The sequence below is a fragment of the Phoca vitulina genome, unplaced genomic scaffold (assembly GCF_004348235.1).
Source record: "Phoca vitulina isolate PV1807 unplaced genomic scaffold, GSC_HSeal_1.0 scaffold98, whole genome shotgun sequence".
Classification (NCBI taxonomy): domain Eukaryota; kingdom Metazoa; phylum Chordata; class Mammalia; order Carnivora; family Phocidae; genus Phoca; species Phoca vitulina.
Window position 1 is genome coordinate 961,149 of NW_022589801.1, and position 26,409 is coordinate 987,557.

Consider the following 26,409-nt stretch of genomic DNA (forward strand, 5'->3'; position numbering starts at 1 on the left):
TTGGTAGAGCATGCTACTCTTGAACTCACGGTCATGAGTTCAAGTTCCACAGTGGGTGTGGAGCCTACTTTAAAAAAATAGTTTAAAATTAAAAAATTGGAATGAGGAAAAAAAAGAGACAGAACCTATCAAGTGAAATGGATGTGAGGGAGATAACAACCAAGAGCAAAGCGTGGACCTTGTTTGGATCTTTATTTGAAGAAATGCAACTGTAAAGAAAACAAATTGAATAATTTGAACTTTGGGTATTTGACATTTAGGGATTTATTAAATTTTAGATGTGTTAATGGAATTAACTTATGCGTTAGAGATTATTGGTGAGGTACTTAGGGGTGAAGTATGTCTGGGATTAGCTTTAAAACAGTGGGAAGAAAAGGAAGAGGAGTTTGGGGTAGGAATGATCCATTGTAGCCAGGTAGAAGAAGGGTCATAGTTCTACTCTTGTGTATGTTTGAACTTTATCATAATAAAAAAAAATAAGAGTTGAAAGAAATTTTAAAAAGTCCATTTCAGCTACTTTATATTTGTGACATCCTGGACAATTAAGTTCTCAAAAGCTGTTTGTAAAATGGAACTGGTACCTTTCTGTTTTTGTTGGGATTAGCCACAGAGGTAGCTTTAGTTACTTTCTCCACAAAATTGGTTCGGACTAGGTCTTTTTTTTTTTTTTTTTTTAAGATTTTATTTATTCATGAGAGACAGAGAGAGAAGCAGAGGGAGAAGCAGGCTTCCTGCCCAGCAGGGAGCCCGATGCGGGACTCGATCCCAGGACCCTGGGATCATGACCTGAGCCCAAGGCAGATGCTTAACCATCTGAGTCACCCAGGCGCCCCAGACTAGGTCTTTGAGCTGAGCTGATGATGGGGAGCTTTAGGGAGAAAAGTCCTTTCCCCCAATGTTGCCTTCCTCTTCAAGGTATAGTCAGAGCTGCTGTTTCTCTTCTTTGCTGTCATTATCTTTGGTTTCCAGGAAATGCTAGAGCATTTGTCTGCCATTCAAGGCCATTCCCTTTGGGAAGGGGAATACCTACCTATCTATTAAATCTACCCATACCAGGGTGCCTGGGTTGCTCAGTCGTTAAGCGTCTGTCTTCGGCTCAGGTCATGGTCCCAGGGTCCTGGGATCGAGCCCCGCGTCGGGCTCTCTGCTCAGCGGGAAGCCTGCTTCTGCCTCTCCCACTCCCCCTGCTTGTGTTCCCTCTCTCGCTGTGTCTCTCTCTGTCAAATAAAATCTTTAAATAAATAAATTAATTAATTAAAAAAAAAATCTACCCATACCACTCCCACCTCAAATGCTGTTCTAAACAAGAGTTTACTCCAGTACTGCCACTCAGCCCTTCTGTCTGGCCTACCTCCTGCATTCCCCCTTCCTTTTCCACTGTCTTCCTTTCCACCCTTCTTAGGGTGAGCTTTTGACTCCATATGTCATTAATTGGGTTTATCTTCTCCCTCCCTCAATTTCAAGACCCTCTTTGCTTTTTAAAACTGTACCCAGGGGCGCCTGGGTGGCTTAGTCATTGGGCATCTGCCTTCGGCTCAGGTCATGATCCCGGGGTCCTGGAATCAAGCCCCACATCTGCTTCCTGCTCAGTGGAAGGCCTGCTTCTCCCTCCCACTCCCCCTGCTTGTGTTCCCTCTCTCGCTGTGTCTCTCTCTGTCAAATAAATAAAATCTAAAAAAAATAAAAATAAAACTGTACCCAATTCTCAGGGCGCTTAGCTGGCTCAGTCTGTGGAACATGCGACCCGATCTCAGGGTTGTAAGTTTGAGCCCCACGTTGGATGTTGAGATTGCTTAAAAAAAACAAAAAAAACCAAACATATTCTCCCCTAAAGAAAGAAAAATCCCCAGTACATGTCCAGATTGTGGTAGGCAGGATAATGGCCCCCAAAGATGTCCATAATCTAGTCCCAGAATCTGTGAATACATTAGGTAATGTAGTAAAAAGTTATTAAGGTTGCAAATCAACTGACCTTAAAATAGGGAGATTATCCTGGATTATCCAGGTGGGCTCAATAATTCAAGGGCAGCAGAAGAAGAGAGTCCAAGGGAGATGTGACTGTGGGAGAATGGCCAGAGAGACGCAGCATTGTTGTTTTGAAGATGGAAGAAGGAGGCTAGAAGCGAAGGAATACCAGGCAAGGAATGTAGCCTATAGAAGCGAGGGAAGAAGATAAGCCTCACTCTGACGGTATTAAACAATCTGCAAGTACAGAATAAAAAACTCGTTTCCTGGAACAATTTGAGTGTAAGCTGCTGATCTGATGCCCCATCGCACTTCAGTGTATGTTTTTTACAAAGACGTTCTTTTATATACCTATAATATGACCATCAAAAATCAGGAAGTTAAAATTTATACAGTTCTGCCATTTAATCCTCAGACCCTATTCAAGGGTTGCTAAGTGTGCCTATAATATCCTTTATAGAGCCAGTTCAGAATCCTATGTTGCCTTTAGTTGTCATGTCCCTTTACTCGTCTCCACTCTGGAACAGTTCCTCAGTCTTTCCAGACCTCTGAAAATTATACCAACTCGGGTTGGTCTGATGTTCCCCCAGGACTGGGTTCAGCATTCTGTGTCTTGGGCACGAGCACTGCAGAGGTGATGCTGCACTCTTCCTGCTAGGCGTGTGATGTCGCCTTGTCCCACTGCTGACAGGGTTCACTTTGGTCACCTGATTAAACTAACGTCTGTCAGACTTCACTGTGCAGTTGCTCCTTAATAAGTATCTTAATGCAGGCAACACTTTGAAATGCTCCTCACCAAGACTTTGATTTATATCAGAATGGACTCATGCTTTATTATATTCAGTGGATTATAATTCGTAACTATTATTTAGCTTCTGATGTTTAATTTGTTCCAAATTTGGCTGGTAGGAGCTTCTTCAAGTTGGCACCTGTGGCCTTTTGACATGTCCCTATCATTCTTTGAGCACTTTTTAAATTTTCCGGCACAAAATGTTCTAGGCTCACCCTTCCAGGCTGTTTATAAACTCATGAGGTAGGTACTATTATTATCACCCCCATTTTAGAGATGGGGAATCCTAGGAACAGCTCAGGATTATGCAGCTAGCTAGTTGTGGTGACAGGATTGTGAATGCAGAACACAGCTTGAGCCTGAGCTCTCCCCGCCCGCCACCTTTTTTTTTTTTTTTTTTTTTTTTTTTTAAGATTTTATTTATTTATTCATGAGAGACAGAGAGAGAGAGAGAGACAGAGGCAGAGGGAGAAGCAGGCTCCCCGCGGAGCAGGGAGCCCGATGCGGGACTCGATCCCAGGACCCTGGGATCACGACCTGAGCCGAAGGCAGACGCTTAACCGACTGAGCCACCCAGGCGTCCCTGCCCGCCACCCTTTTGAGGTAATTTTAGAATTGCAGAGACTGCACAGAGTTCCTGTTTACCCTCCACCCGGTCTCCCTTAATGTTAACAGCACAATGACTGAAACCAGGAAATTCACACTCACACGGGGCTATTCACTGATTTTGCCAGCTTTCCCAGTAAGGTCCTCGTCCGGTCCCGGACCTCACATTGCATTTCGCTGTCATGCCTTAGTCTTCTCCAATCTGTGACAGTTGCTGTCTTTACCTCCATAACCTGTCACTTTTGAGTAAGAGAACTGGTCCGTTAATTTGTAGGATGCCCTGAGTTTGGGTTTGCCTGTTTGTCCCTGGCCAGACTGAGGTGATGGGAATAGCACGGGTGACGCTGCACCTTACTTAGTACAGCACCTCAAGAGACCGTGACTAATGACTGCGGAGGCACATTTTGGTCATTGGTTTAAGGTGCTATCCACTAGGTTTCTCCGCCATAAAGTTACTATTTTTCCTTTTTGTAGTTACTAGTTATCTTGTGGGGAGATACTCTGAAGCAATGCAAATGTCCTTGCTTTGCTCACTAATGTTTGCATCCATTTTTGTCTACAACAATTAGTACTGTGGTGTTTGCCTGCCTGTGGTGATTTCCATTTTCCATTGCTCCTTCTACAGGAATTGAACTACTGTAAGGAAGAACTGTCCCTCCTCCCCCTATGTTTACATCTATTCAGTTTATTTATATCAGAGTGGACTCATAAGTATTTTATTCTATGGCTTATCATCCACCACAGATTTGATCACTGGGTGCTCCTTCAAGTTGGTTTCTGTGTCCTTAAGACAAGCCTCCTCCTTTTGGGGGCACTTCCTTACTCTATGGTACCACAAGATATTCCAGGCTTACTTTATACTTTCTCTGCTCTAGATCTGGAATTCCTCCAGATCTGATTCCTTCTACCGAAGAGTGGTATTTAGAAGCACTGTATGTGCCTGTTACTGGGGTGTCACTGTGTCTAGGTTCTCTAAGCAGACACGGCTGGGAAATACGCACATACATTCTAACCCCAGCGTTCACACACTGAAGCCTATTTATTTCAGCATCTATCTGTATGTGTATTAAAAACCATGAGTCCATACCTCCAATCCCAATCCAATACCACAAAGTTCGTTCTAGCCTTACCACCTTTTTGTAGCTTTTCTCCAACAGTGGGAAACCTGGCATGACCAGAGATCTGTAACCATACTGTCCCTACTGGAAGAGGGAGTGGGGAGGATGCTGCATTGTGCTTGGCCTTAGAGGATGGGATTTTGACAGACATGAGGGAAAGTCATTCCCGGCAGAGAGTAGAAGCTGGCGGGCAAAGCATGATGATGTGTGAACCTACAACAGGAAAGGAACAGATCCCAACGGGCCTGAATTTAATGCAGCATGTAGTTCATGAAGGGGATTTCACCTGCGGCACATCAATTCAGTTCTTTTCTGCCAGGCAGTGAACTGCCTGACATTTTGGATTAGGAAGTGGCAGAACCAAGGCTATGTGGGCTTGAGATCCAAGAGCAAATGGACTGGGTAGGGGGGAGAATGAAGCTAGTGTCGTAAGACAGGGTGGTAGAGGCCAGCACAGTAAAGGAGCGGCGGGTAGGAAAGGCATTATAGAAGAACCAACAGAACTTGGTAAATGGCAGAAAGTGGAGAAGGTAAGGAAAAGGAAGGAGTCAAAGTAATAATGCTCCAAACCTGTGTAGTTTGGAGAAAGTGGTACCATGAACCCAACCCCAAAAAGCGTTCTCTGTAAATTGTTTTCCCCTTGAGGGCACGTACAGGCTTAACTACCTTGTGACCACAAAGCCTGGTAAAATGCCCTGTGACGATAGGCCTCAATCAGCTCTCCCTTACTACCTGATCTCAGCTCTCGGATCTCCTTCAACCCCACCAAATCCAAATGCCTTCAACACACGGCTATGACAACCATCCTCCCATGGCCGGCTGCCCATCACCTAGGACACAGCTGAAAACCCTCTCAAGGCCCTCCACGAGCTGGCCCCAACCTCCCTTTTGGGTTTATCTTGCATTATAACCAGAGGAGGCCACTTACCCTTCCCTGCTAACTTGGCATCACTTGGGTCCATGCCCTTCTCTCAAGCCCCACTGGTCCCTGGCATCCCTTTGAGTTCTTACCTCAACCAGGAACACCCTCCCCTACCTGCCTGACCCCTCCTGAACCTGTGCAAGTCAGCCCACCACTTGCTGGGTTGGATGCCCCTCTTCCCAGCCCCACAATGCTACCAAAATGGCCAGTCCATCTTCTTCCCCTAACCCATACGTTTTTGGGGGCCAAGACATGTCTTGTTTACCACTGGCCCCAAACTTGTGGCACCTTCCTGGACATACTGCAGGTGTCCAAATCCCTGATGAAGGAAGGAAAGGGCAGACAGTCACCAAACTCTCTCATGCCTCACTGAACCCTCCCATCCCCCACCACTCAGCTTCTTCCTTCAGAGCTTAGCTCATCAACACAGCCTTCTCTACCTCCCCCAACAGTCTCCTTCCAGCTGGCCTGACCCCTGAGCCCATATCACTGTTGGGTCTGTCAGCCTCGGCCATGTCTGAGCAGGCCAGCAGAGGTGCCCAGACAGAATGGGCGGGTGCAGATGCCCCGAGCCCAAGCCCTGCCTGCCACAAGGTCCTGTCCAGGAATAAGGCTGGGGAAGGCAGCCTTGTTCTCTGCTCCTCCTGGTGGATTGCAGCAAGTGGGTAATGAGGCAGGGGAATTCTACCACCAGGTTGAGAGCCCAACCCCCTGGGGCCTCCTGTGCCACGTTGCCCTGCCAACCACTGAAACCCTCAGGCTTCTGAGCTAGAGCCAGTACCATGCTGCCTTCTTGCTGGTCCTTTCTCAAAGTCCCCAGGGATGGATGAGTGAACAACAACACAAAGAACCACAAGGAAACAGAGCCACGCACCAGGCCTTGTCCATAATTATTACTATAATGATTTACAAAAAAAGTTTTCAGGCAACTGTGTTAAATTATTGTACACATCTGGGAGAGGGAAGTGGGGGTCCTGGCCACAGGGTCAATGAAAACCTCCTTCATGGGAGAGGTGGGAAAAGGAAATGTGCCCCCCTTACTCCCCCTAGGTCTGACTCCAGATAAAGTGGCTTCCTCTCAACAAATGGAAGACCGTTAACCCTTTCCTATCCCGGGCACTAAGGTAAAGGAGAGGGAGCAGTGTCAATGAAGTGCTTTGAAGGGAGACCGCAATAAACTGTGGCCACCCGGACCCAGTGATCCTCTGCCCTGGCTCAAAGGGTCTGTACTTGGGCCAGACCCTTGGCTGGGGATGGAAGACTGCCCAGTCCTCAGCCTACACCAAGGCATCCACCTAGGAAGACAGGAGGACTGAATGCGATAGGGTAAGGGATGCCTAGGTGTGGCACAGGAAGCGGTGACGCACCAGGGGGGAGCCGCTGGCCACCCCTCCACCCACGCCTCAAGGCTAGCTACGCAGGCATCCAGGCACTCTGGCTCTGGGAGGGATCCTGGCCTTGGAGCCTAGGGAAGCAGCCCCAAGGGTCAGAACAAGACCCTGCCAGGGGAGACCCGTGGAACAATCCAAAGCTGGGCTCCTCAATTCCTAAGTTCCAGCTCATGACTCCATCCATGCAGCTAAATGTTACTGTGTGTGTGTGTGTGTGTGTGTGTGCGCAGGTTTGTGTGCGTGTGTGTGTGTGTGTGTGTGTGCGTGCGCAGGGGAGGGCTGCAGGGAAGCATGGCTGCCCCATCTGTCCAGGGTTCAGGGCATGCAGGGGACTCTAGGCCTAGGATGTGAGCCCAGACCAGAAAGGGGTAAGGGCTCTGACTCCCCTTTGCTCCCACTCTCCCACCACGCTACACCTCTTCGGGCACTAGAAGGTTTTCCGATGAATAGCACGGGAGCCATCCTCTTCATACTCCTTTTTGGATACCCACATCTTCTTAAAAGTATCGAGCGAGGCCAGGATGGAGCCACTGTGAGAAGGGAGGGATAGACTATTGTGGACCCAAGGGTTCGGCCAACGGCCATTTCTGGGCACTCAGAGCTCCATCTCCTTTACCTGGGAGGGAAATCCACCCACTTCCACCTGGCCTGGGCCAATGGTCTCCTCCCAGAGCCCTCCCCGTGAGCCCGGCCTCACCCGATCCACGTGGAGTACAGCCGCTCCTGAGGGGCCGAGATCTAGAGGGAACAAGCAGCAATGTAATTGTCCACCCCACACGGCAGACCCCACCCCAGCCTTGGGAACCTTTCCCTCAGAGCCGGAGGCCAGGTAGCAAGTGCATCAGCTGGGAGCAGTGGGAGCAGCCGGACACGGAGGAGGCGGCCGAGCTGAGCTGGGAGTGAGAGGATGTCGAGGTGGCATTTGCCCTTTCCTCCCCCACAGTCAAGGTTGCCCAGCACCCCCATGCCCCATGGGGCTCCCTGTAACCTCACCTTGATTTTGACATCCTTTGGGGCAAGCTTCTTCACTTCACTTAGCAATCGGTCACCGAAGCCTGTGAACACAAGGCTGGCTGAGCCCAGGGCCCATATCTGAACCCCCTTACCACTAGCAGCCCCATCTCTACCCTCTGGTGTCCCCAGCTGCTGCCAGCCTTCTTTTACTAGTTCTTTCAGGATCAAGGAGGGGGGCGAGCCACCCCAAGGGCAGGAAAGAGCACCATGCCTGAGGTGGGCCCAGCTTCCTCAGAGAGGCAGCGTGAGAGGGAACCCTGAGTCACACACCTCGGTCTGGCTCCTGCACTCTTCCATCCAAAGCAAAGTCGCGGGTAAATGACAAATTGGGGGAAAATACCTACCATTTCTGCCCATCACAGAGGCAAAGATCACATGCAGTGCTGGGAGGGCCCTGGGGGACTCACTTTGGCGGTATCTACCAGATAACAAGAACCTATGCCCACCCTCTGACTCAGCAAGTCTCCTGGGATTTCCCCTTTAGGGATATTCTTACTGTGTGAGGTTATCCGATGCAGCACCTCTGTGATTAGAGATGGCTGCAACAACCTCGCATCCATTCAGTGAAATACCACATGGCCGTATGAAAGAGCTCACATGGATGGGGAAAGACCTTCCAGATATGGGGCTACGTGACAAATACACGGTGTGCAGCATGGGGAGCGTGTTATGATGGGTGTAAAAGCGGGAGCAAGGGGCAACGCACTTTTGCTTTCACCTGCACAGTGCTGCTGAGCCCACAGCTGAGGAACCCGTACCTGCCAGGGGAGGGGGCGGGGCGACCAAGACAGTGGGGAAAGGGAGACGTCATCTCACACATTTCAGATCTTACGTGAACTTATCACCTACTTACAAAGTCAATAAAATTTAATTTTAAGCCTTTCTCTTAAAAAAATAAATGCTGAGTACCAAAAAGCCAATAGAAAATGGGCCACGTCCTAGGCTCCAGGGAGGGGGTTGTGGTCTAAGACCTAATGGTACCTTAGTCTTGATCGCCACCTCCCAAATGGGGCTACCTTTGAAAAGCGTGGAGCCACCCGAAAGCACGATGTTGGCGAACAGCGTCCGGCGAAGGTCCATGTCGGACTTGTGGATGGCGAAGGCCAGCACCTCGTGGAGCCCCTCACTCTCATCACCTACCAGGTCTGGCTGGAACAGCAGCTCAGGGGCCCGGAACCGCGCTGGCCCCACCTTTGGAACACAAGATTGAGGGGGCCTCTTCTTCCTCCAGATACCAGCATCACCGCCGCCCCCCCAGTGCCAGGCCGGGCAACTTACGTCGAGCATGCTGCCATCTGGCAAGGTGTACTGCACCTTCTCCGTCTCCAGAGCCTCGTCCTTCTGTGGGTTGATGGAGAGGTAGCAGGCTCGCTGCGGTAGGCAGGGACACAACGCTCAGAAGGCTGCAACCGGGAAACCCACACCCGGGGCTCAACCTCACGCCTTGGTGCCGCCATGTCCCGTTGCCGCACCCAGCCTGCCTCCACACCCTCCTGCTGTCTGTCACCTCTTTGATAGTCCGGACAACCTCGAACTCGGCTGAGGTGTGAAAGTCAACTCCTTCCTTGCGCAGCAGTAGCCGGAGGTAGCGGGAGATGTCGCGGCCAGCAATGTCCACGCGCATGATGGAGTGCGGCATGGCAAAGCCCTCGTAGATGGGGACAGCATGAGTGACCCCGTCCCCCGAGTCTAAAACCACTCCCGTTGTGCGTCCTGTTGCATACCTGTCACCAGGTCAGCATCCCTTCATCTCAGCCACTGAGGCACGGGGCCCTCCTCACCCCTGGAAGGGACCCTGGGACATGTGCCTTATCGGGTCTGAAAAAGGGACCTGAGCAACTCCCCAAAGGAACAGTTACCAGGGGGCTGTTTCTATGGGGAAGTGAGACATGAGCAGGAGGACGGCCACAGGGAGGACGGGGACCCAGGAGACCCCCAGGGCTTGGGGAGCACTCACAGGCTGAGCACGGCCTGCATGGAGATAAACAGGGCTGGCACATTGAAGGTCTCAAAGAACACCTCTGCTGCCTTCTCCCGGTTCTTACTCGGGTTGAGTGGAGCCTCCGTTAGGAGAACAGGATGCTACAAGAGATGGCAGGGTTTAGGCATGCGCAGACAACGTGCTAGGTCCTAGAAGGATCTTCCCAGCCGGCCAACCCCCCGCTGCGAGCACAGGCCACTGCAGTCTGCCGTCCTGCCCAAGGGCAACAGCGCACTGTCTGTCAGCAGTTCCCCTTCCAAAGATCCCGCTTTCTCTGGAGAACTCGACTTGGCAGCCACCAACTGTGCGGACCCGCATCCACGCCACGAAGAGGCAGCAGGCGCTAATAAAATGCAGAGGAAGCGGGGCAGCACAACCAGGAAGGAAAGAGCAGCGAGACGGCAGAGCGAGGGCAGAGCGGGGAATTCAGGGCCGCCTGTCACACCTCCTCGGAGAAAGTCTGCAGCTGGTCCTTGGAGTAGACGTACTGCCAGATGCGCTCCATGTCGTTCCAGTCCCGCACCACGCCGTGCTCCATGGGGTAGCGGATGGCCAGCAGCCCCCGGTGCTCCTGCGGGTGAAGGTGGGAAGGTCAGCCGGAGCACCGGGCCCCTCTCCAGCAACCGCTTTCTGCCTTCCTGGAAGCCGCCCCTTCATCTGCCCTGAATAGAACCACCACTGCTTCCTGGGTGTCCCCAAGCCTGGTGGCAGGTCCTACACTCAGCACAGGCTCCTCTGTCCAGCAGCAGCTTCTCAGGCCCTCAGGGCCCAGTCAGCTTCAACTGGCAGGGGACAGCGAGGGTGGTGACGTGCTCCCTCCCATGCTAGTCCTCCCCTTCCTCCCTTGGCTGTGCTTCGGGGGCTTCTCTACTTGCCGCCAACACATTCTCCCCTCTTCTCCCCTCACACTGCCCAGCTTCCTTCCCCACCACTCTGCGGTGACTGCTCCCGAGCCAGGAGCCGCCTTGTGGCTGATCCCACGCTGTTCTCTCCTGTGGTCACCTGTTGCTCACCGCTCCTTCCAGCTTTTCAGCCACTGCTCACACATCCTGCATGGACCTGCCCTTCGGTGGCCCCCCAGAGCGTGCCCCCTTTCACCAAACACCACCGGACCCCTCTCACCCACAGCCATGGCTCCTACCGACCCCACCTCCTGAGAGGCCCGCATCTCTGCACCCCTGGCTCAGGCCCCCCCCACTGTGTCCCCCAGGTGCCTAAACTGCACTTGCTGCTGCCCCCCTACACCTCCGCTCCTCTCCCCGGGGCCTCCTCTGGCCGTGCAGCACTTAGACAAGCCACCCCACCTGGACTGTAAGAGGTGGCCCCACGACACTCATTTCTATCAGTCAAGTCTGAGGGATCCAGACTCTTAAGTCACTTTTTAATCAATTCTTTCCTCTGTAGCTTCCAAATCGCTCTACAAGACAGGGCCTGAAGTAGTCTGTTCCCCCATACAGGAACCCTCGTGCCATCTCAGGGCGTTTCCGAGCTGGAGCCTTGAGAGCCCAGGAAGATACCAGACAGATGGCCCCAGAAAACAGATTCCCTCTCGGGAGGTATAGCTCTGACCACGAGCCCATGTTCCCGGGACTATGAAGACCCCAAGCCCAGGCAAAGGCAGGCCCCACAGGTGTTACCTCTGCTTTTGGTCCAATGAAGAGGTCCCCCTCCAGGGCTCCAGCCATCACTCGCATGTGCTTAGGGCGCCCGACACTGCAAGGACAGGTCGAGTCAGCAAGGTGGGTGGGGGGCGTGGGTGAGCCCACATCCAGGAAAACCAGTCTAACTGTGGTCAAAGGGTAACTGCTCCAAAGCATCTGGACGTGGCCACGTGGCAAAGGCCAGAACCCAGGCCTAGGGGATATGGGCCTACAGAGCGGGCCTTGGCAGGATGGCATGCTCAGGGTCAGAAGAAAAGGTATCCTTTTCATTCCCCACCCTCCCTCCCAGAGAAGGCGGAGAGCTCTGGAATCTCGGGCCCTTCATGGTCCAGCCCTGGCAGAGGGTCAGCTTCTGTAGCCACAATGACTCAGCCCACGCTCTCGATTTCAGGAGGGCAGGGCTGCCGCCACTGTCTACAGACCAAGGTCCCAAAGTTGGGTCATGGCTCCCTTGTGCACCCCTCTCTCATTCATTTGATCCTGCCCCTGCCCACTGCCAGGGCTTTCAGAATACAGATTCAGTTCTTGGAAGACTGGACGACCTACCATTCCAAAATTTGCCTCAAGTTCCCTGCACATCAATAGGAACTTTTAATTTTACTGAAGTGGGGTTCAGAAAAGAAAGCTGAAGCCCTACTGAGTGCTTGGTGCTCCAAGCTGGCCCTGTCCCCAGACCAGGCCTGGGGTTCTTGGTATAGCCAGCCACTTTGGGGCCCCCCAATGCCCCTGCTTAGGCCAATCCCTCTAAAACCTCCAGGATTTGAGAAGAAGCACCACCTAGGAAAAACTTCCTGATGGGCTACAGTAGCCGAAGGAGCACTCCAGGTTTATTCCATGCTTTCCCCCCTCTTACCCCTGCTGTCACTGGCTCTATTCAGGGAAACACTCCCCTTGACCGAAACCCATTATTTTCTAGAGTTGGAAAATAAACAAGCTCTGAAAGAAACATTTCCTGGGAGGAAAGGATGGCTGTGCATTAATGCTCCACTCTTTCTCCTCTGAGTTTAGGTTTTTCTCCCAGAGCTGTCTCCCTTCCATTCTTGCTGCTGCTATGCCACCCTGTTCCCAACAGAATGCTGGTGGCTTCTCCTTCCTCCCTGGCTCAAGGGGGGACCAAAATGAGACTTCAAAGAAGAGGAAGCCCACAGCACTTGTCTTGTCCTTCCAGAGCCGGTAACAGCATTAGTCTCACAAGTCTGGTGTTTTCCCTTATAGGTGGGGGGCAAGAGTTGGCTTCAAAGAGAGCTGTGACAGAGAGCCAATGTTCTTCTAGGAATCCAACAAAAAGGTTAGGGCTGCTGCCTGAGCAACACTTACTAGTTTGGGAAACAGTATTTGGGAATCTGGTCTCCTGCAAAGCCAGCCTTGATCACCCCCGAACCCTGCAAGGAAAAACAATGTTTAGCTCCTGACATACACCTCCAGATGAAGGCAGTGCCCTGCAGTAGAGAGAACTGGCTGCTCCATCATGGCAGCCCGCGGAGGAAGTCTGAGATCCTGCCAAGAGGGCAAGATCATTTACAAGGACACCAGGGATTCACAACTAGGGGGTGATTTTACACCCCTCCTCCCAAATTTGACAATGTCTGGAGACTGGGGAGGGGAGAGCAGGGGGAGAGGGCTACTGGCACCTAGGGGGTAGATGCCAGGGATCCTACTAAATATCCTACAATACACAGGCCAGCCCCTCACATACCAAGAATTATCTAGAACTATCTATCTATGTCAATATTGTGGAGATTGAGAAAACATGAAGTACATCCTCCTCTGCACACTCTAGGGTCAGTTCCAGGCAGGAGGAATCCATAGCAGCATAAGCTACTCCCCAAAGTCAGCTAGAAGCAACCTCCAAGCATAGTTTTTATTTTTTTCAATAGCCCCTGGCCACCCCCACCTCCCATCCCAGCAGACATTGACTTCATACAGGACCCCCCCGGGGAAGATCACTGTGTACACAGTGACAACTGGCACCTCTCTTCAAGTGGCTTCTCCAAAGACTACAGGTAAAGAACTTGGTCCCGCCACTGCTCCAGCATGGAAACTAGACTTAGGATCTTAAAGGGAACCTGGTATCTAGAAACCTCCCACTAATGAAGGAATCAGCCTCTCAACCTCACTTCCCACAGATCACCGTCACAACCTTTTGGTGCAGTGCAGAAATAAACATCCTCTCGTTAGAGAGGAGGGGCTGGAAGCCCACGGGGACCAGGAAGGTTGTCCTCTGAATTCCTAAGCCTGTTGGTTAGCCTAAGTGAATGATCTGCCCACCAAGAAAGGAAGTGTCCTAGTCCTTCCTATAGCCTGTTGGAGAAGACCTCCGAGCCCAGTTCTAGCTTTCTTATTAAACATCCCCTGCTGTGATTCAAGGAGCCCACGTGGATACTCCGAGGTGGAAAAAAAAAAAAAAAAGCCATTCAGGATTACATGGAGGTCATGTGGGAGGGAGACACATCCCAGAAAGAGGAGTGAGTCATAATCAAAAACTCCAAGGCACACACAGCTCAGGCAGATACCCAGCTAGGGGCAGATCTATAGATCTCCTGCCCTTCATTTTCCTCCCATGGACCGGAAAGTTCTGAGGTCAGAAATCCTCAGAGGCCAGCTGAAAACATGCTGAGCCTCAGTGCTGAAGGACAAGGCCACAAGGAAGCCAGGCAACTTTTCTCTGAAGCTTCCAAACCATTATCCGAAACTGCTATGGGTCTTGGGAAGAGTGGTCCTGAACTCTCCCCACTGTCCTGCTAGCTGTGGAATTTCTGCTCAGCTCGGGCAAGGAGTACTTAAGGAGAGGGTCAAAATAGCCAAGTGGCCAACCAGGTGATGGTGGATATGTGGTTGGCAGACCAGTCAAAGAGCCCAGTAGGGCCTGTCCACTCTGGACGTCCTGCTAAGAGTTGCAGCCTCTTGGGAAGTGCTGTTGTAGAGGTCACCAAGCGAATTCTCTCTGAAAGATCAGACCAGCACTGTGCAAAAGGACAAATGCTCTTTCTCCTCTTCCACCAGGAGGGGCACCCAGAGCCCGAGAAGGGGGTAAAGGGGCTGGGGCCGAAACCTAACCAGTGACCCCCCTTCCAACCAAGAAGTGCTCAGAGTGCATCCCCAGGCCTGACACACGGGTGCATGGCTGGGCCGTCGGGATGTCACTCCAGCACTCCGGATGCTGATCAAGTGTCGCCAGACAGATGGATCCCCTGCCTCTCCAGTACCCCCCCGCCGGGCTCGGGGGTCGGGGGGCGCTTCGGGCAGGAGCTCCGCTGCATCGGTGGAGGGCCTGGCCCCAAGGCCTGGGCGACAGAGCCAGCTGAGCAGGAGAGCCCTAGGCGGACGTGGCGGGCGGGCAGTGCATGGAGGACTAGTGGAGACTGGCGGGGGTCCCTCCCGGCGCCGCCGCGTGCGCCCCCGGGGGCAGGGCGCCCGTCCTCCCCCCGACTGCCGGGCCTCACGTTGTCGATGACCACGGGCTGGTTGGCGATAATGTCGTAGGACTCCATGGCCCGGCCGGGCCGGCCCTGCCCAGCGGGGGGCTGCAGGAGCGACCGGCGGGCGTGCGGACCTAGATCGCGGCCGCTCTAGACCCGGTGCCGCGCCCCTCCCATCCCGCGCGCGCAGCCTACGCTAGCCCCGCGGGCCTTGCTGGAGAGCGCCCCCCCACCCCGGCCAATCACCGCTCCCACTCGTGCAGATTGACGGCGGGCGCCCCGGGCCTGCTGCGGGCAAAGGGGCGGGGCCTCCGGGTGCTGACCAGCCAATTGAGGCCTCCCGGAAGTATTGCCGGGGCGCTTCCAAGGTAGGCTGCGCAGTGTTTTGGGGGGGGCGGGGGTGACGTCATGACTCGGCTCTTAAAGGGGACCCGGGCAGAGTCTAGGGGGTTCTGAGAGTCACCTGTCCTGGAAGACTTCGTTCCCGAGCGGCAGCACCTGCGACCACGCTACTTCGTGAGCTCGTAGTCCCCGAGTAGGCCGGGGCTGGGTATTTTACCCAAAGCATTTCTTTACCGAGCACTGGGGAGAATCCTTTTCCGTGTAAAAATTACAGTTCTGGGTAACTTGGTAGCTGGCTTTAATCGAACACATGTGCTATGTGTTTGCGGAGCACTTCTACCCATTTTACATAGATTATATTAAATCCTTGCAATAACTGTCAGGTAGCTGTATTCTTATTCCCATTTCGCAGATGTGGGGACCGAGGGGCCTCGCAACTCTGTAACTAGCCCGGGGCTATCCAGCTAGAACAGCTGAGGTCAGCCTGCCCGCAGCCTCCTCCAGCCCCGCGGGGGTCTGTTGCCTCAAGGGTGCAAGGGATCGAGTCCTAAATTCATTTACCAAACTGAGCCATGGTTATTTGCTTCTACTTACACCTTTCCCACTAAACTGTGAGATTAAATTTGGTAAAAGTGAAGCACAACATTATACAGAAAAGTGCAGAAATCACATTTCAATGAATTACTACAATGTGGGCACACTTGTATAACCATAACTGAGTTTTTTTTTTTTTTAAGATTTTATTTATTTATTTGAGAGAGAGAATGAGAGAAAGCACGATAGGGAAGAGGGCAGAGGGAGAAGCAGACCCCATGCTGAGCAGGGAGCCCAGGACTCCAGGATCATGACCTGAGCCGAAGGCAGTCGCTTAACCAACTGAGCCACCCAGGCGCCCTAACCATAACTGAGTTTAAGAAACAGAGCATGAGCAGCACCCCAGAAGCTACCCGCTCCTCTCAGTTGGTGCCCGGCTCCTCCTCCGAGGTGACTGCTTTCCTGAATTGTAACACCAAAGGTTAGTTTTGCCTATTTAGGAACTTTATGCAAATGGAATAATAAGTATGCATTCATAAAATGGGCCAGTGTGCAACCATTAAAAATAATGAAGTTTTATATAATCTCATATGAAACACATCAGGACACAGGGCTAAGTCAAAGCAAAGAAAGCCAGACACAGTGTCCAAAATGTTATATATGTGAGAGTCTCCAAAGAGTATATGAGGCAACTTCAGGGCTCACATGGGAAAGGGACCACTGGTAAATGTGGGTGAATGAAGGGAGAATTCTTTTTTTTTACAATATACTTTTTTTTTTTTTTTTGCTCTTGAATTGTTTTTAACTTGTTCATATATATATATTTTTCCCCTCATTTTTTTTTTATTGTGGCAGAATACACACAACATAAAATTTACCATCTTAACCATTTTTAAGTGTACAGTTGAGTGGTATTAAATACATTTGTAATGTGCAACCATTACCATCATCCATCTCCAGAACTCTTTCATCTTGTAAAACTGCAACTTTGTACTTATTAAACAGTAACTCCCCATTCCCTCTCCCCTCAGGCCGGGGCAACCACTGTTCTACTTTGTTTCTATGCATTTAGATACCTCATAGTTACCCTTTTGTGACTAGCTTATTCTACTTGGCATATCCTCAAGGTTCATCCATGTTGTAGCATGTGACAGGATTTCCTTTCTTTTTAAGGCTGAATAACATCCTATTGTATGAATATACCACATTTTGCTTATTCATTCATCTCTTGAGGGACCTTGGGTTGCTTCCACATCTTAGCTACTGGGAATAACACTACCTAATGAACATGGGTGTATAAATGCCTCTTTGAAACCCTGTTTTCAATTCTTTGGCATATATAGCCACATATAGGGTTGCTGGATCATATGGTAGTTCTATTTTTAATTTTTTGAGGAACGGCCATGCTGTTTTCCATAGCAGCTGCACAATTTTACATTCCAAACAACAGCCCAAGAGGGTTGCAGTTTCTCCACATTCTCATCAACACTTGTTATTTTCTGGTTTTGGTTTTGTTTTTGTTTTTAGTAGCTAACATAATGGGTATATGGGCATCATCGTTTTGATTTGCATTGCTTTAATGATTTGTGAGGTTGAGCATTTTTCATGTGCTTATTGGCCATTTGTATATCTTCTTTGGGACAATGTCTATTCAAATATTTTGTCCATTTCTGAATTGATTATTTGTTGTTGAGTTTTAGGAGCTCTCTACACATTCTAGATATTAATCCTTTATCAGATATTTGCAAATATTTCCCCCATTCTGTGGATTGCCTTTTTACTCTGTTAATAGTGTCTTCTGATGCACAAATTTTTTGCATTTTCAGGAAGCCTAATTTGTCTATTTTTGTTGTTGTTGCCTGTGTCTTCGGTTTCATATCTGAGAAATCATCACCAAATCCAATGTCCTGAAGCTTTTGTCCTGTTTTATTTAAAAAAAAATTTTTTTTAAGATTATTTATTTATTTATTTTAGAGAGAGAGAGAGCATGCACACGAGCCGGGGGAGGGGCAGAGGGAGAGGGACAAGCAGACTCCCTGCTGAGGAGAGCCCCATGGAGGGCTGGATCCCAGGACCCTGAGATCATGACCTGAGTCGAAGTCAGACGCTTAACCAACTGAGCCACCCTGGCAACCCCTTGCCCTGTTTTATTTTAAGGATTTTATAGTTTTAGTTCTTATATTTAGGACTTTGACCCATTTTGGGTTTTTTGTATATAATGTTGGGTAAGGGTCCAACTTTATTCTTTTGCATGTGGATATCCAGTTTCCCAGCACCTTTTGTTGAAAAGACTGTCCTTTCCCCATTGAATGGTTTTGGCATTTGTCAAAATCGTTTGACCACATATGTGAGGGCATATTTCTGGGCTCTCTGTTCTAGTTCATTGGTCTGTATGTCTGCCTTTCAGATATATTACTTTTTAAATGAAATAAAAAAACTGAAGTGGAAAAGTATCTGCATGACAAACAGCCAAGCATTTATGAAAGAAGTGCTAGGGTTCTGCTTGCGCAGAAACTCCATGAACCCTGGGCAGCAGGGGCAACAGTGCTGGGGGAGGAGTGGCTGAAAAGGGCCCCCAAAGTACACGTTATTGAAGGCTATAGAGCGAACCCAGCTACAGAGGCAGGAGGGCAGGCTCATCAATTATTCTCTAAGACAACCATGAAGAGGAAGAGCTCAGAAACCTTACTTTGGAGGGAGAAAGGGACAAAGAGAAAGAAAAACTGGGAGGGGCAGGAGAGAGTGATAAGGTGAGAGAATCCCCCAAACCTGCAAGGCCAGCCACTCCTTCCTTGCTCCTTCTAGCTTCTCTCAGCATCTCCCCCATTTCTTTTTTTTAATTTTAATTTTATTATTTTTTATTTTTAAAAATATTTTATTTATTCATTTGACAGAGAAAAACACAGCGAGAGAGGGAACACAAGCAGGGGAGTGGGAGAGGGAGAAGCAGGCTTCCCATGGAGCAGGGAGCCCGATGTGGGGCTTGATCCCAGGACCCTGGGATCATGACCTGAGCCGAAGGCAGACGCTTAACGACTGAGCCACCCAGGCGCCCCTCCCCCATTTCTTATCTGGATGGCTCCCTAGCTCTTAGAGTCCTTTGATCTTCTCAATTTCAGTAACTATTCCTTATACCCACGTTACCAATAAAGACAAAAGTTACCAATGCAGGTCAGTTCTTAGCACGCATGGAAGAACCATCGGATAGGGTCTTTGGGGATTTCCCTGAGAGACAGACCCCAAAAGAAAGACAGAGAGAATGGAATGCTCTGCCTGATGCTACCTCCTCATTCTTTCTACTACAGATACCCAGCTGTGGCCACCAATGATTTGAGAAAAATTAGTGACCAAACAAAACTATTAAGGAAATACTGTCAACTAAATTAACTGAAAATTGGATGAGTTCTTGCTGTAGCCTGAGTGCTTCCCCTTTGATTTCTATTGGATTTCCTTTTAAGATCTTATCTTATTATTTCCTTGGGCACTTAGGATGGAAGATTGGGGTGAACTGAAGAGTCAGATGCCTGGGTGTAATTTGCTGTCTTCAAATCAGAACCCTATCATTCTGTTTCATTTTTGTGTATCTCACAGGTGAAAACATAGGGTCACCTTGTTATACATTGCATTTTCTTATGCTCTGTGAAATAGAAATGACATACAGTAAACTGCATATATATAAATAGTACAGTTTGGTGAATTTTGACATATGAATACACTGTGAAACCATTTTCCCCAATCAGGATAATGAAGATATACATTGCCCTGCAGTTCATCATGCACCTTGGTAAGCCCTTTCTTTCCTCCCCCTGTTGCCCCTTTATCCTTAGACAAGCACTAGCCAGGACTTTCTGTACTATAGATTAGTTGTCATTTTCTAGAATTCTCTATTGTATATGATTACATGGTTATACATAATACAGTATTTATATATTTAAATATATAGAATAAATTGTAATATAGTGGGATTTTAAATTGTATGTAAATGGACTACATAAATGGACTCATCTGTATGTATCTTTTGTTGTCTGACTTCTTTCACTCAGCACTTGTATTTTGAGATTGCTTCATGTTATTGCATGTAACATGTTTGTTACTTTTGTTTAGTAATTTTATCTTATTTTATTTTTTAATTTTTTTAAATTTTATCTTATTTTAAAAAAATATTTTATTTTATTTATTTGACAGAGAGGGAGAGAAAGGGAGAGAGAGCACAAGCAGAGGGAGCGGCAGGCAGATGGAGAGGGAGAAGCAGGCCTCCCGTGGAGCAGGGAGCCCGCTGTGGGGCTTGATCCCAAGACCTGGGATCATGACCTGAGCCAGGCAGACTCTGAGATCACAACCTGAGCTGAAGGCAGACGCTTAACTGACGCAGCCACTCAGGCACCCCTACATAATGTCTTCTGATCCATAAGCATAGTATGTCTCTCTCCGTATTAGGTCTTTAAAATTTTCTGATTATTATCATTAATTGATAAAGCATACTCTTTAATCCCCATCACCTATTTCACCCATCCCCCAACCCACCTCTCGTCTGGTAATCATCAGTTTGTTCTCTATAGTTAAGAATCTGATTCTTGGTTTCTCCCTCTTTCTCTTTTTTAACCTTTGCTCATTTTTTGTTGGTTTCTTAAATTCCACATATGAGTGAAATCATATGGTATTCGTCTTTCTCTGACTGGCTTATTTCTGTTAGCATTATAGTCTCTTGCTCTATCCATGTTGTTGCAAATGGCAAGATTTCAGTCTTTTCTTATGGCATATATCTATTATCTATCTATCTGTCTATCTATCTATCTATCTATCTCACATCGTCTTTATCCATTCATCTGTCGATGGACACTTGGGCTGCTTCCATAATTTGGCTATTGTAAATAATTCTGCAGTAAACACAGGGGTGCATGTATTCCTTTGAATTAGTGTTTTTGTATTTTGGGGGTAAATACCCAGTAGTGTGATTCCTGGATAATAGGATAGTTCTATTTTTAACTTTCTGAGGAACTTCCCTACTGTTTTCCACAGTGGCGGCACAAGTTTGCACAAGTGTTCCTATTTTTCCACATCCTCACCAACGCTTTGTTGTTTTTTAAATTTAATTAATTAACTACTTTTTAATTTTTTAATTTATATATATTTTTTGTTTTGTTTTTTGATATTGTTATTTTAAGAATTTTTTGGTGTATAGGTCTTATACTCTTTCATCAAGTTTATTGCTAAATGTTTTATATTTCTGATGCTATTATCAATAGTATTTTTAAAATTTCAATTTCTAATTGTTTAATATCAGTAGATAGAAATACAATTGATTTTTAAAAATAGATTTTATTTTTTAGAGCAATTTTAGGTTTATAGAAAAATGATGCAGAAGGTTAACAGTTCCCATATACCTCCACCCCTTACCCTCTTTCCCCTATTATTTTTTTAAAGATTTATTTATTTGAGAGAGAAAGAGTGCACGTGCCCATGCACGAGTGGGGGGAGGGACAGATGGAGAGAATCTTCAAGCAGACTCCCTGCTAATCAGGGAGATTGACTCAACTTGAGGCTAAATCCCACAAGCCATGAGATCGTGACCTGAGCCAAAATCACTAGAGGGACACTTAACCAACTGAGCCATCCAGGCGCCCCTTCCCCTATTATTAACATCTTGTTTTAGTGTGGTACATTTGTTATAATTTATGAACCAATATTGATACATTATTATTAACTAAGGTCTGTAGCTTATACTAGGGTTCACTGTTTTGTACATCCTGTGGGTTTTGATAAATACATAATGTCATATAATCACCATTACTGTATCATACAGAATAGTTTTATGGCCCTAAAAAATCACCTATGTTCCACCTATTCATTCCTCCCTCCTCCTGAATCCCTGGCAACCTGATCTTTTTACTGTTTGGTTTTGCCTTTTACAGAATGTCATATAGCTGGAACCATACAGCATGTAGCCTTTTCAGACTGGCTTCTCTCACTTAGTGTTAGGCATTTAAGTTTCCTCTATGTGTTTCTGTGGCTTGATAGCTCATTTCTTCTTATTGCTAAATGATATTCCATTGTTTCAATGTACCACAGTTTGTTTATCCATTCATCTATTGAAGGGTATTTTAGTTGCTTTCAATTTTTGGCAATTATGAACAAAGCTGGTGTAAACATTCATATGCAGCTTTTTGTGTAAATGTGATTTCAACTCATTTGGGTAAATACCTAGGAGTGTGATTGGTGGATGGTGAACCTATGCTTTTTTGTTAAAAACCACCAAACTTCATTCCAAAGTGGCTGTACTATTTTTTTTTTTTTTTAAAGATTTTATTTATTTGAGAGAGAGAGAGCACAAGCAGGGGGAGCGGCAGGCAGAGTGAGAAGCAGGCTCCCCGCTGAGCAAGCAGCTGATGTGGGGCTCGATCCGAGAACCCTGGGATCGTGACCTGAGCCAAAGGCAGACACTTAACCTACTGAGCCACCCAGGTGTCCTGTGGCTGTACTATTTTACATTCCCACCAGTAATGAATGAGAATTCCTGTTGCTGCACATACTCACCAGCATTTGTTGTCAGTGTTTTGGACTTTAGCTGTTTTAATAGCTGTATATGGCATCTCATTACTGTTTTAATTTGCAATTCCCTAATGACACATGATGTTGAGCATCTTTTCACATGCTTATTTGCTACTTGTATATCTTCTTGGTGAGGTGTTTGTTCAGATCTTTTGCCCATTTTTAATTTTTTTTTTTTTTAGTTTTAAGAATTCTTTGTATATTTTAATTAATTAATTAATTTTTAAAGATTTATTTATTTATTATTTTAGAGAGACAGTGAGCAAGGGGAGGGGCAGAGAGAGAGGGAGAGAATCCTGAAGCAGACTTCCCACTGAGCATAGAGCCCAACACGGGGCTCAATCCCAGGACCCCAAGATCATGACCTGAGCCGAAATCCAGAGTTGGCTGCCTAACCGACTGACCCACCCAGGCACCCCTATTTATTTATTTTTAAAGTAGGCTCCATGCCCAGTGTGGGGCCCAAGATGGGGCCCGAACTCACCACTCTAAGATTAAGACCTGAGCTGAGATCAAGAGTCAGATGCTTAACCCACTGAGACATCCAGGTGTCCCAAGAATTCTTTGTATATTGTAGATACAAGCCCTTTATTACATATGTGTTTCAAAAATATCTTCTCCTAGTCTGTGGCTTGTCTTTCCATTCTGTTAATACAATTGATTTTTCAATATTGACCTTGTATCCTGCCACCTTACTAAACTCATTTTTTCTTAGGATTTCTTAGAATTTTCTACGTAGATGATCAAGTCAACTGAGAACAAAGACAGTTCTACTTCTTCCTTTCTTTTTTTTTTTAAGAGGGGGGAGGGGCAGAGGGAGAGAGAGAATTTTTTTTTTTTTGAGAGAGAGAATATTAAGTGGACTCCACACCCAGCCTGGAGCCCCATGTGGGGCTCTATGTCACTACCCTGAGATCATGACCTGAGCTGAAATCAAGCTAATGCTTAACCAATTGAGCCACCCAGGTGCCCCTCCTTCTTCCTTTCTAATTCATATGCCTTTCATTTCTTTTTATTGCCTTATTGCATGGGTAGACTTTAGAACAATGTTGAATGAAAGGGGTGAGAATGACATTTTTGCACTGATCCCGAGATTAGGGAGAAAGCATTTTGCTATGATATATGTTACTGTAGATTTTTTATAGATGCCCTTTATCAAACTGAGAAAGTTCCCTTTATTTTACATCAATGGGAGTTTTATCCTAAATGGATGGTAGATTTTGTCAAGTACTTTTTCTGCATCTAATGTGATGATCATATGACTTTTCTATTAATGCGATGAATTACAGTTATCTATTTTTGAATGTTCAAGCAGCCTTGCATTCTTGGAATAAGCCGCACTTAGTTGTGGTATGTTAGTCTTTAAAAAATAATGTTGGATTCAATTTGCTAAAATTTTGTTAAGAATTCTTACATCTTTGGGGCGCCTGCGTGGCTCAGTTGGTTAAGTGTCTGCCTTTGGCTCAGGTCATGATCCCAGGGTCCCAGGATTGAGCCCCACATCGGGCTCCCTGCTCAGTGGGGAGTCTACTTCTCCTTCCTCTGCCCCTTCCCCTGCTTGTGCTCTCTCTCTCTCAAATAAATAAATACAATCTTTAGAAAAAAAGAATTCTTGCATCTTTTATGAAAGATATTGGCCTATAGTTTTCTTTTATTATAATATCTTTGTCTGGTTTGGTATTAGGATAATGCTGGTCTCATAGAATGAGTTAGGAAGTATTTCTTCAGTTTCAACTTTTCAGAAGAGTTTGTATAGAGTTGATGATGTTTATTCCTTAAATATTGGTAGAGTTAACCAGTGAAGCCATCTGGACTTTGAGTTTTCTTTGTGGGAAAGTTTGTATCCACAAATTCAGTTTCTTTAACATAGAGCTTTTTCTTTCTTTTTTTCTTTTTTTAAAGGTCTTATTTATTTATTTGACAGAGAGAGACAGTGAGAGAGGGAACACAAGCAGGGGGAGTGGGAGAGGGAGAAGCAGGCCTCCCGCTGAGCAGGGAGCCCAGTGTGGGGCTCAATCCCAGGACCCTGAGATCATGACCCGAGCCGAAGGCAGTCGCTCAACCGACTGAGCCACCCAGGTGCCCCGAGCTTTTTCTTTTTTAAAAAGAAAAACAATTTCTTTTTTGTAGAGCTATTTAGGTTATTTTTTTTCTTGAGCAAGTTCTGTTTATATCTTTCAAGGAATCTGTGCATTTTATCTGACTTGTAGAAGCTATTGACAAAAAGTTGTTCATTATGTAATGTCATTTTCCTTTTAACATCTGTAGTATCTGTAGTGATGTCTATTCTCACATTCCTGATATTGGTAATGGGTGTCTTCTCTCTTTTTCCCTCATCCGTCTGGCTAGAGGTTTATCTATTTTACTGATTTTCTCAAAGAACCAGTTTTTGGTTTCATTGATTTTTTTTATTATGTTATGTTATGTTAATCACCATACATTACATCATTAGTTTTTGATGTAGTGTTCCATGATTCATTGTTTGCATATAGCACCCAGTGCTCCATTCAATATGTGCTCTCTTTAATACCCATCACCACGCTAACCCATCCCCCCAGCCCCCTCCCCTCTAGAACCCTGTTTGTTTCTCAGAGCCCATAGTCTCTCATGGTTCATCTCCCCCTCTGATTTCCGCCCCCCCTTCACTTTTCCCTTCCTACTATCTTCTTCTTCTTCTTCTTTTTTTTAAACATATAATGTATTATTTGTTTCAGAGGTACAGGTCTGTGATTCATCAGTCTTACACAATTCACAGTGCTCACCAAAGCACATCTCCTCCCCAATGTCTATCACCCAGCCACCCCATCCCTCCCACCCCCCACCACTCCAGCAACCCTCAGTTTGTTTCATTGACTTTTTTCAGTGGTTTTTACATTATTAAAAGATAACAATAGGGGCACCTGGGTGGCTCAGTCAGTTAAGCTTCTGCCTTCAGCTCTGGTCATGATCTTGGGGTCCTAGGATTGAGCCCCACCCACATCAGGCTCCCTGCTCAGCAGGGAGTCTGCTTCTCCATCTCCCTCTCCCTCTGCTCCTCCCCCCTGCTCATGCTCTCTCTCTGTCTCTCAAATAAATAAATAAATAAATCTTTAAAAAAAAGGTAACAACAACAACAAACAAAGAAGAATATGTGACAGAGACATATGTGGTCTCTGAAGCCTAAAATATTTTCTATTTGGCTTTTTATAGAAAAAGTTTATTGACTCCTGCTCTCGACCTGGATGACTGCATAATTATAGATGTTTTCCCTTCATGCCTAGATACTCAAAAAATCTGCCTGGAAATAAGAGAAATGAGGCAGAAAAAGGCTAATGATCACTTAAATGTAAGTGCCATAGGGTGCACTTAGGTTGCAAAGCAGCCTGAATTCTGTTCCTCTGGTGATGTGAGCAGATGGAAGGGAAGGGAAGGGGTAAATGGGAGAGGGGGTGGTAAGTATTCTGGGAATAGGACTCACTAGGATTCAGTAGTGGCCTGAAGAATGTTAAGGGGACTTACCTGGCCTCTTATTTCATCAGCAGTAAAATGAAGGTGATGCTGGTGTAGTCCCCACAGGGGCAATGGAGGTGGAGAAGGTGGCCAGACTTGGGGATGTGTGGGAAAATCAAACAGAGAGGATTTGTTCATGGACTGGATGTGTGGTGAGAGAGAGAGAAGGGAGTCTAGGATGAACCCGGGATTTTGGCCTGAGTGCGTGGAAGGATGGAGTTGTTGCTGAGATGGGGAGAGTAACAGGAGTGGGCAGTGAGGATCAAGAGTTAGGTGGTTGTGCCTCTTGAGTTTGAAGTTAGCCTATTTTTTCCATTGCCTTGGTTTCTACTAACCCTCAGCACTGTGTGACGTCTCCCTGGTAAAAGGCCCCCAGTGGACTCCATTTCCACCTCACACCTAGCCCACACTCAGCCCTTTCCAAGGTTTTGCTCCACTGAAGTTTCACCCATCTCTTTTCTCATGTCTTTTCCTCCCCTGGGTATTTTTTTCCCATCTACCAGGACACATTTTTGGTATTTCCACACATAGGGTAGGTTTACTCTTTCTGCAGGAGATTTTAGACCATCTTGGGCTGCTGTGTTTTCTCACAACAAAGGCAAGTGGCAGAAGTGAGGGAGTCAGTGCC

The 26,409-nt window shown here is 47.4% G+C and overlaps 2 protein-coding genes across 5 annotated transcripts in view; one reads left to right on the forward strand and one right to left on the reverse strand.

The window, feature by feature from the left end:
• Nucleotides 1-124: 124 nt before the first annotated feature.
• On the reverse strand, nucleotides 125-15,093 carry ACTR1B (actin related protein 1B). Of its 4 annotated transcripts, XR_004298502.1 has the most exons (13): nucleotides 14,892-15,056; nucleotides 12,766-12,830; nucleotides 11,425-11,500; nucleotides 10,233-10,358; nucleotides 9,764-9,888; nucleotides 9,314-9,530; nucleotides 9,085-9,177; nucleotides 8,823-8,997; nucleotides 7,786-7,847; nucleotides 7,490-7,530; nucleotides 3,350-7,322; nucleotides 1,973-3,136; nucleotides 125-209 (listed from the first exon to the last, which is right to left on the reverse strand). XR_004298502.1 is itself a non-coding variant. In XM_032397363.1 (11 exons), the coding sequence occupies exons 1-11, from the start codon at nucleotides 14,937-14,939 to the stop codon at nucleotides 7,220-7,222; spliced, it is 1,131 nt and encodes a 376-aa protein (XP_032253254.1). In that variant the 5' UTR covers nucleotides 14,940-15,093; the 3' UTR covers nucleotides 7,040-7,219. The 4 variants fall into 4 exon arrangements, 1 of the variants encoding a protein (XP_032253254.1); XR_004298503.1 differs by lacking the exon at nucleotides 125-209 and having other exon boundaries at nucleotides 1,775-2,151; nucleotides 3,464-7,322; XR_004298501.1 differs by lacking the exon at nucleotides 125-209 and having other exon boundaries at nucleotides 1,775-3,136.
• A 963-nt stretch (nucleotides 15,094-16,056) lies between these two features.
• The window catches only part of CUNH2orf92 (chromosome unknown C2orf92 homolog), a 31,051-nt gene continuing 20,698 nt past the window's right edge, over nucleotides 16,057-26,409 (forward strand). The window contains exon 1 of the mRNA XM_032397364.1: nucleotides 16,057-16,224. Within this exon, the coding sequence (XP_032253255.1) occupies nucleotides 16,134-16,224 (91 nt within the window). The 5' untranslated portion in view covers nucleotides 16,057-16,133. The remainder of the gene's footprint in view (nucleotides 16,225-26,409) is intronic.